This window comes from Mobula hypostoma, chromosome 13 (assembly GCF_963921235.1).
Source record: "Mobula hypostoma chromosome 13, sMobHyp1.1, whole genome shotgun sequence".
Lineage (NCBI taxonomy): Eukaryota > Metazoa > Chordata > Chondrichthyes > Myliobatiformes > Myliobatidae > Mobula > Mobula hypostoma.
Genome location: NC_086109.1, coordinates 25,899,254 through 25,909,911, shown reverse-complemented (window position 1 = coordinate 25,909,911; position 10,658 = coordinate 25,899,254). Strand labels below are relative to the sequence as shown.

The following is a 10,658-nucleotide window of genomic DNA, read 5'->3' as shown; positions in this document are numbered from 1 at the left end:
AGGCATTTATAAATGTCCTAAAAGTGGTACTTTCGACAGGTACATAAAAAGGATGAAGGTAGCTAAAGTGAACTTTGGACCCTTAGCAAATGAGACTGTATACTTATCTATGGGAAAGGACAAATAGCAGAAATTTTAAAAAGTTATTTTTTATCAGCCTTCATAGTACAAGATAGTAAAACATTCTATTACTTACAGATAAAGAAGATAAGTTGAAAGGAATATAAATTATCTCTGTCATTGGGGATAAGAAGTGTAGGGCAAATTAATGGGGCTAAAGACTGATAAATCATATTGACATGATGATTTGCTTCCTAGAGTTTTCCCTTAAAGAAATAGTGAATCTATCAAAATCCTTGGTGTTGTGTCTGTGCAATTAAATAAACCACGTACATGGGAGATGGCATTAAATGATGTATTCACATTGCGGTGAGAGAGAGAGAGAAAACAATTTGCATGTAGGGACAACAGTGCATGTGCAGACAGCAGATCAATACGTAGTGCTAAGGGGGGGTGGTCATTGCTCTAAAAGAAATATATCCATACATTACACTTTCACCCCCTTTAGATTAATGGTGTATATCAGGGGTCCCCAAACTTTTTTGCACTGCGGGCCGGTTTAATATTGACAATATTCTTGTGGACCGGCCAACCCGGTGGGGGGGGGGTAGGGTTGCCAACGAACAAGAGTAGCAGTCAAATACGTTGTGCTTACCCCGAGAAAGACTACAATGACCATGAAGCCTTGTGCGGGCACCAGTACACATGCGCGTACGTGCTGATTTTTTCCCCTCCACAAATCGTTTTTGGCGATTCTGTTCGTGCGGCGGGGGTGGGGTGTTAATCACGACTGGAATATAGGTGATAAGTGGCTAATACACTCAATTTCGTTTCTAAAAGGGTTTATCTAACGAATTTAATATTAAACACGCAGCGCATATTTTCCTCGCATGAATATAGTGATAAGTCAATTATCGGGGAGGACAGGGGAGCTTAAAGTAAGTGTTGAACGAACTTCCAGTAGAAGTGGTTGAGGCAGGTTCAGTGTTATCATTTAAATAAAAATTGGATCGGTATATGGACAGGAAAGGAATGGAGGGTTATGGGCTGAGTGCAGGTCGGTGGGACTAGGTGAGAGTAGCTTCCGGCACGGACTAGAAGGGCAGAAATTGCCTGTTTCCGTGCTGTAATTGTTATATAAGTCACTTGTAAGTCAATAGCATCATAACATTAAGTAAAGTTTGGATATTAAACACAGAGCACATATTTTCCCCGTATGAACATATAAAATCATTGCCACACACCAATATCACTGAATCAATGGGAGCCCCGGCCTTGTTTCCCTGCAACAAGCTGGTCCTATCGAGGGGTGATGGGAGGCAGAGATACTCGAAGGGGGTTCCTTATGTCCAGTCTATTCCGCAAATTAGTTTTCATTGCATTCATTGCAGAGACATGTTGGAAATGGAAGCAACGTTTTCAGCACTTTCGTGGCTATCTCAGGATATTTAGCCTTTGATCCGGAATGCCGGCAGAGATGTTATGTCAAACATACTTTTCAGCCCGCCGTCATTTGCAAGCTCGAGGAGTTGATCTTCCCGCGCTGACATGGATGACACGTGTGTAATGACCTCGCATGCGTTCAAGCTCAACAGTGCACGTGACATGGAATGAGGAAAGGCTTCCTCGTGGCCCGGTAGCACATGCTTTGCGGCCCGGTACTGGTCCGTGGCCCAGTGGTTGGGGACCACTGCTGTATATGTATAAAACATTCAATTACCCTTTCACAAGCCATATTCAAATGAACATGCTTTCACAATAACAGTCCATAACTAACTTCACAGTTCTAAAGGTTCAGTCCTTTGTGTGCTGTTCTGTTTCTTTCAGGATAGCGCCTCTGGACCTGTGAAATGGCATCAGGTTGGGTAGGCATCTTGTCTAAGACAACTTTCTCGGTTTCAGGTGTCATGTTGCTGTCAGTGACATCATCACTGAGAGGTAAGTCCGGTGATTGTAATGTGTCCGCCTTGTTGGATGCAGTCGACTCAGATGTGTTCTTCAGTTGAGCATCCGGTATTTGGTCCACATGACTTCTCCGTTTCAGATCTCCAATGTCCACTGTGTACATCAGTGGTCCAGTTTTTGTACCTGTCCAACCGGGTGTCCACTTGTCTCCTCAGTAATCATGTACTAGGTCTTCCAAACCAATCTCGAAGCTCCTTGCTGCTTCACTGGGCAACTGGCTGAACTGTTTGTTCTGCAATTCCCTTCATAGATCTAGTTTCAGGAGGTCTATGTGAGATCTCAGTTTCCTGCTCATGAACAGCACTGCAGGTGTTTGATTTGTCATCGCACCAACAGAGTTCCGACACACAAAAGGAAGTTGCCCGCTTTATGCTTGCCCAACTCTTTAATGGACTTCTTGAATGTTTGGAAAAAACCTTTCAGCTAACCCATTCATTGCTGACTTGAAATGCCTGATGCAATTTTTCTTTATGAATAGTCGGAAATCTTCTGATGTGTACTGTGGTCCGTTGTCACTCACAGTTTGTTCTGGTAACCCATTTCTGGTGAAGATAGTCCTCAGAGCAGAGACAGTCTTTGCTGATAAGGTTGACTTCATCAGAATAACCTCCGGCCACTTTGAATGAGCATCCACAGCAATTTGAAGCATGGAGTTCATGAATAGCCCAGCAAAGTCAATTTGTACTCTTTGCCATAGTGAAGACGGCCACTCCAATGGGTACAACAGTCCCTGTGGGGGTGCATTTTGAAATTATTGGCATCCCAAACAGTTTTTGGCCAAGTCCTTGATCTGTTTCTCTATTCCCTTCACAAACACCTTCTCATTAGCATTAAACAGCTATGCCAGTCTCTGGCTAGTGCTACCATTTCAGCTGTAGTTGCCTGTTGATGTCACACTGAGAGCCTTGACTGAATGCCAGTCCAGTTGGATTTTTCTCAACCGTTCATGTCCGAAAAGTGCGGCCCCTCCACTTTTCAATATATAAAGCTCTAACTGTTGTGTTTGGCCCCCATACATCACATTTACTTTGGGAGACTCTTTTTCACCTGTGTAGGTCTTTAGCATCACTGAGGTCTTCTCTAATGGTCTCTTAGAAAACAGTCTGTTGTAGTCAGCCTCTGGAATTATAGACAAAGCTGACACTGTATCCAGCTCCGTTTTCAGTTTTACGCCGGACATTTCTATTGTGATCTGAATGATTTTCTGCTGTGCCTCAGTTATACTATGCAGTTCTCGGCAGGACAGTTCACCTTTGTCAGTCTCTATTGTCTAATTCTGTATTATATTTGGTAACTTTATGAATTTGTTAAGTTTTGTGTTTGAGACTCTTCACTTGGTTATGCTTTTTGTCTGCCTTGCTCACTCTCTCTATGTGACCTTGTCTGTGACACTTTTTGCAGACTTTTTCCTTGAACCAATAGTCATTTGCATCATGGGAGGATTTGCCACTTTGATAACATCTTTGGCTTTTTGCACCATTCAGGGACATTTAGTGCATTTCACATTCTAAACTCCTTTTCTGTAGTTCTGCTGTATCCTTTGCTGCAGTCTCTAATGATATTGCAATGGTCAATGCCAGACATAAGGTTAAGTCTCTATCGGGCAGTAGCCTATTTTGAGTGCTTTGACTATGCATGCTACATACAAGCCTTTCTTTTAATGCATCAGAAAGTCCATTTCTAAAGTCACAGTACTGGGAAAGTTCTGCAATGTATTTAGAAAGGCTTTCACCTTTTGACTGGTTCCTTTTGTAAAATCTAAGTCTCTCAGCTATTCCCAGCGGTTTAGGGATTTTGTAAAATTGGAACAATTTTGTCGAACATCTTGCTTGCTGGCTTTTCAAGGGTTACTAGGTTGCATAAGAGACTGTATGTTCTTGGGCCCATTAAGCTAAGAAGTTTAGGGACTTTCTTTTGCTCCTCAATGTTGTTCAAGTTACAATATACCCTCTCAATCTATGACTCCCAGCCTTCGTTAGCGCTGTCAAATTCACAATCTTTCCTGACTGGAGCCATTGCCATGTTATTTTCACTTTAAATTCAGTTTGTCTTTCAGTTACTATGTACTGTACTCACATGCTTGTTAGCATCTGTGATGGCCTTCTCTGTACTGGTTAACTCTTGCTGTCTCATTCTGTAATCATGCCATAACTGTTGGTGCAGTTCATATTATTTTCTGACATTCAGGTTTGTACTTGTCGCCAATTTTCACAGACTGGTATCAATTAACTAAAAGCACACACACACGGGATGGCTTTACCTGGTATTTACACTGCAATGAGAGAGAGAAAGAGAAAACAACGTACATGCACAGACAACGTAATGCTGGGGGGTGTGGTGGGGAGTCATTGCCCCAAAAGAAATAGATCCATACATTACACTTAGATTCTGGGAGGTTGCAGAGGAATGGGATACCACACTTGTACCAATATTCAAAAAAGAAGGGAAGCAGGAAACTCAATAATGTTGGTTAGCCTAATAAGGTTGCCCTCCAAATATCCGGACCTGCCTCTCGGTTTTTCTTGCACTATCTTACTTTCCATTTTTCTATTTTTTATTTATGATTTATAATTTAAATTTTTAGTATTTACTATCGATCTGTAATCCAGGGAGCGGGAAGCGCAGAATCAAATATCGCTGTGATGATTGTATGTTCTAGTATCAATTGTTTGGCAACAATAAAGTATAAAGTAATATGCCATTGAGAAAATGACGCAATACATTATTAGGGACGAATAGCGAGAGGACAAGAAATTGGTAAATGGAGTATAATGTATAAAAATATTGCAATAAAGTTGCGAGAAAGAATGGAAGAACAGAGCAAAGGGATGCAGTGAGACTGTGAGGAAGGACAGGTAGATGATAGGGCAAAATTGCAGTTAGTGGGATGAGTTGAAGTGTAATGTATGGGGCAAAATCAAAAAGGGTGATAAATACAGGACTGAAGTTGTTATATTTGAATGCACACAGTATACGGAGTAAAGCAGATGATCTTGTAGCGCAGTTAGAGATTGGCAGGTATGATGAAGTGGCCATTACAGAGTTGTAGCTGAATAAGGATCGTAGCTTAATATCTAGGGATACATATTGTATCAAAAAGACAAGCAGGTAGGTAGAGTGAGTGGGATGGCTCTGTTGATAAAAAGTGAAATCAAATCCCGTGAAAGAGGTGACATAGGATCAAAAGATGTACAATTCTTGCAGTTAGAGTTAAGAAACTGCAAGGTAAAGAGACCTCAGTGGGAATTATATTTAAGCGCATGAATAGTAGCCAGGATTTTGGATATAAATTTTAACAGGAAATAGAAAAGGCATGTAATAAGGCAATGTTATGATAGTCGTGGGGGATTTCAATATGCAGGTAGATTGGGAAATATAGGTTGGTGCTGGATCCCAAGAGAAAGAATTTGTAGAATGCCTGTGAGTTCTTGTGCAGGATTCCTTAAAGGTTAACTGACAAGTTGAGTCAGTGGTAAAGAAGACAAATGCAATGTTAGCCTTCACTTTGAGGACTAGAAGATAAGAGCAAGGAAGTGACGCTGAGGCTTTATAATTCTTTAAACTCACTGGAGTTTAGAATGATTATATGAGGATAGATCTCGTGAAAACCAATCAAATATTGAAAGGCCTACATAGAGTGGATGTGGAGAGGATGATTTCTATAGTGTGGGAATCTAGGACCAGAGGGCACAGCCTCAGTATATGGATGCCCATTTAGAACAGAGATAAGAAGGAATTTCTTTAGCCAAAGGGTGGTGAATCTGAGGAATTTGTTGCCACAGACAGCTGTGGAGGTCAAATCATTGAGTCCACTTAAACTGGGGCTTGTTAGGTTCTTGGTTAGTCAGAAGATCAAAGGTTACAGGGAGAACACAAGAGAATGGGATTGAGAGTGATAATAAATCAGCCATGTTGGAATGGTGGAGCAGATTCTATGGGCCCAGTGGCCTAAATCTGCTCCTATTGTATGCCCTATGATTTTAAGAGATAGGTGGGTGGCGGTGGTCATTGATTACTCAACACACAATGATATCTGGCAGGTAAAGCTAGTAATCAGGATTACTGGCCTTTGGTGTAGTAGGTATGCAACATAACTTTAGAGAAGGTTTAAGGCAACCGTACATGGCACAGATGATTCTGCACCTGCAGTACTAGGTATAGTTTTGTTCTCCATGTTTCAGGAAGGATATGCTTGCAATAGAGGCAGTGCAGAGAAGATTCACTGAAATTCATTCTGTCAGGGAAAGTGAGCAAACGTCTTTATCAGCCAGCTATTTGAAAATTCATCTTCTGGATACCTATCTGATTGGATTTGTTTCGCTTTTGTGGCCAAACATGCTGAAGTGAATTATAGTCACATCGGACTGGAGGTACAAAAATAAAAGCATTGAATGTGGCCAATTGCACCATCAGTCATATGGCTATTTCATTCATACCGTTCTGATGTTCATTATCCTCCGCTCCCTATAACTTGCTGAGCCATGACATGAGCTAACTTTCTGTATGTAATGCAGAGGCAGATTTTCTTTTTTTCTGTTTTTAATGTAAGTAATTTATAAAATACTTTCAGTAGGTAGATTGATTTGTGTGTAATAGTGTGTTAGGATTGAAAATAAGTATGATCTGATTCAGTGCTTTGAAATACCAACAAATAAACTGAAGAGAGCAATGGATATCAGTATGTAAGCAGTGAAGAAGAATTAGCTACACAGAGTAATGGCATATATATATATATATATATGTATATGCATATCACATCTGCAAAAGTCTCAGGCTAGTGATAAGAATGTATCTTATTTGCAATGATTGCAAAGTGATTAAAGTGGTTAAGTTCAATCATTAACTTGAATGTAAGAACTGAGGTACTATAAAAGGAAGAAATGAAAATACTTTGGTGAGTTTGCAGTTGCCCAGCACTGTGCAAAATGAAGTTAATGTTGCTTTACCTAGCATGCTGCATTGCAGTGGGAACATCAGCTCGCGAGAGAGGCTTGTTTCTGAACTTGGTAAGATCTGTGGAGACTTCAAAGAGAACTATTTATATTAGGCAATCCAATGTATATTAAAAATAAAAGAGATTCCCAATGTAACAAGTTTTTGCAGTGAATTTTCCTCTGATTTTCTGTGTTTTTCCTTCATAAATTTAATGTCAACTTTCTCAGTGGTTCCTCTATCTATAGAATTTAAGATAAATGATTTAGAAGTGTTTTTCCTCATATGACTGTCCTTTTTATTTAATAAATGCACTAGCGTGATCAAAATGAATTTGCTATGTGGATTTGGTTTTAAAAAATTGATTGAAATCTCATTCAGTAAAAGATCTCAAACAAATCTGGATGATTGCAAGCACACATATTAAAGATACAATTGTTATAAAGGGCACTTAATTTGCATTTTTCCTATATGATCCAGTAGCTAATTAGATTCAAAATTAATTTCAAAATACAAAGGAAGTTACCTGCTGAATTTTATTTTTAGAAATTACATTTCATAACTTGTGACACACAAAATGTATCTTGTTTTTATTAAGAAAAATGGAGAGCTTTGCGTTGGAAGCTTTCAGTGTAAGAGTAACTGCTGTCAACGAGACACTGCATTGAGTCTTGCAAGGTGTGCCAGTCGAGGTGCTGAAGGACACGCATGCTCAAATCATGTAGGTGCTCAATATTATTTCCACTAAAAAATAATTGCAAATAAATATCCAACAATGTTCAAAGGTAAATAAGCACAAATGGTAAGGGAAGAACTATTTTTTTTCTCATTGCTAGTTGATTATTGAAACCTGTAGATCTTTGTTATGCCCTGCAAATTAAAATATGCTTGGATTGTAAGAAGTATTTCAATAATTTAATGGGTTTTAGAAAATAAAAGATATTCATATTTGTTATAGTAACTTTCCTACATCAATTTTTGCTAACTTTAACAAAAAGGAAAAAAAATGCATTAATTTTATGTTAGTGAAATGTCTGAAAGTGCTTCACACACATTAAACTGTTCTTGAAGTGCTATGATGTTGGCAATAACGATTTGCACGAAACAAGGTTACACACACGACAATGTGATAATGACCAAATAATCTGTTTTTGCTTGCGATTATAAATGTCACCCAAAGACTTGTAAGAGCTCCCTTGCCTTTTACCAAATAGTGCTGCACACTTTTCATGTTCAGGGTCTTAGTTTAACAACTTACCTGTAAAACATGAGCTCCAACAGTATACCAGTTTTTTCATGCTGCATTGGAATATTAGCATTAATTTTAAAACAGAACATAAACCCAGATATTACTGACAAGCAAAACTTTGTGCCTGCACTTTAGCTGACATTCCAGAGATATCCTATATTATGTTGTCCCAAATTGTGATGGAAATCAGCAACTTATGTATATTACCCATTATTGTTCAATATTATGGCATTTATTCTGTACCGTACTGGCAGGAAGTCCAGATATATTGTAGCAAATACATGTCTGTTATTAAGAATAATATTACTCTATAATTTGGCAATTTGGATAGAAGGTGGGGGGAGGTGGATAGGATTAAGTTGGTGGTTAATTTACTACAAATATATAATGCCTCATTTAAATAAAAGTATGTTTTACTTTTGTAATACATTCGCTGTTACCATAAATAGAATTTGGTCACAGCTAATCCATTTTGACATGCAGTCATCTCTGCTTGAATGAATTAAAATAATTGGCTGCTGTCTAAAGGATATTGATGAACTATGAAATTGAGGTAATATTGAAACTGTGTCTGTCTTTTCAGCTCCTGTATAACGTTTATTACAAATGTCCCTGTGAAAATGGTCTGAAATGTGACGGTGATAAATCCATCATTGGTTCGATAACAAACACTAACTTTGGTGCTTGCAAGGACCCAAACAGCATTGCTTAAGATTCACAAGCCAAACAAAATGCACCGAAGTTGATCTTTGCTCCATGAACAAACTTTTGTTGACTAAAGTAAACTTGCAAAGTCTGTATTTGAATATTGCAGATATGGTTACAATTGAAACATTAATTCGAAGGTAATAGGATTGCAACTATATAGGCTAACAATCATATTTTAGCTAATAACCAGTCATAATTTTACTGATTAAGTTCAGGAAGGATGCTGCTTCTAATAAAATTCTATTGCAGCTTGCCTCAAAAATCTCGTATCTTTTACATGGCTATATACTCCCTAATAAGTTGAATATTTACATATGAAATGTAGCACTCTATAGTACAAGACAAAATGAGATAAAAAGTAGAAATGTGCACCTTTATTCTGTACTCTTTACTTATATTGAAATGATGATATTGTTAAAGAAAATCATGTTTAATTTGTTATGATAAAGTTTACATTTTGAAAATTATAATAAAGATTTATCTAATTATGGTGATATTTAAACTTATGGTTACAACTTAGAAATGTTTTTTTGCTTTCCTAATAGCTGTTCTAAAACTAGACAGTGTTATCTTGAACAAACACTCAGTGACCACTTGTTAGGTACACCTATACACCTCCTCGTTAATGCAAGTACCTAATCAGCCAATCATGTGGCAGCAACTCAATGCATAAAAGCATGCAGACATGGTCAAGAGGTTTAGTTTTATTCAGACCAAACATCAGAGTGGAGGGAAGAAATGTGGTCTAAGTGACTTGGACCTGTGGAATGATTATTGGTGCCAGATGGGGTGGTTTGAGTATCTTAAAAACTGCAGATCTCCTGGGGTTTTCATGGACAACAGTTTCTAAAGTTTACAGAGAATGGTGCAAAAAATAAAAAAATATTCAATGAGTGGCTGTTCTGTGGATGAAAATGCCTTATAAATGAGAAACCTAAGAGGAGAATAATCGGATGGGTTCAAGCTGACAGAAGGTGACAGTATCTCAAATAACCAAAGTGTTACAATAGTAGAAGAGCACCTCTAAATGCACAACACGTAAAACCTTAAAATGGATTGTCCACAGCAGCAGAAGACCGCATCGGATTCTTAAAGTGGCCACTGAGTATAATTCACATCAAATACAAACAAATTCAATTTAGTGAAGAACTGTTTCCTGGTTGTAAGCTAGTAATGCTTAACGTAATTGTAGAGCTCAATGGACAACCAGAAATTTGGTTTACATTAGTAAACTGTGTGCAGATAAATACAAATGACTTGTGTGTTAAGATCCTTTTTGACCCATCATTCTACTGCTGGCTGTTTGAAAGCAACCCCAAATCCAATAACTTCTATCAGCTCTTTGACAAACTGACCATTTTTGCCAGTTTCCTGACATCCTTACATATCAAAACTCCTCTTGTAATTTGCATGTATGATTGGTTATTTATTCATTATTATTTTATTGTTTAAAATATAATTACTTATATTTAAATATCTCATTTGGATTGGATTGGATTTAGCCCCAACACCCCTACTGGGGCATAGGCCGCTGAAAACAACTCCCAGAGTCCTCTGTTCTGCACTAGTCTTTGAAGTTGTCTCCAGGAGTAGCCCACGTTTGAATATTCTTCTTCTTCCAAGAGTGAGGTCTTTGGAACTTCTGTTTGCATTTCTGTAGCTCTGGATTTTACAGGGTGGGGTTCCTAGCTCCATGCCCAACTCATCTCCTTTCACAACTGGGCTTGGGACCATCTGTGGTAGA

General features: G+C 38.4%; 1 protein-coding gene across 1 annotated transcript; it reads left to right on the top strand.

The window, feature by feature from the left end:
- The first annotated feature begins 6,908 nt into the window (after positions 1-6,908).
- LOC134355922 (colipase-like) lies at positions 6,909-9,400 on the top strand. The gene is made up of 3 exons (XM_063066462.1): positions 6,909-7,031; positions 7,556-7,678; positions 8,790-9,400. The coding sequence occupies exons 1-3, from the start codon at positions 6,951-6,953 to the stop codon at positions 8,916-8,918; spliced, it is 333 nt and encodes a 110-aa protein (XP_062922532.1). The 5' UTR covers positions 6,909-6,950; the 3' UTR covers positions 8,919-9,400.
- The last annotated feature ends 1,258 nt before the right edge of the window (positions 9,401-10,658 follow it).

Excerpts from the sequence above, each read along its gene's own strand:
- LOC134355922 (XM_063066462.1), top strand. The coding sequence starts at position 6,951 with ATGAAGTTAATGTTGCTTTACCTAGCATGCTGCATTGCAGTGGGAACA. Across the intron at positions 7,032-7,555 it reads GAGGCTTGTTTCTGAACTTG|AAAAATGGAGAGCTTTGCGT; the intron begins GTAAGATCTGTG and ends GTTTTTATTAAG. Across the intron at positions 7,679-8,789 it reads GACACGCATGCTCAAATCAT|CTCCTGTATAACGTTTATTA; the intron begins GTAGGTGCTCAA and ends CTGTCTTTTCAG.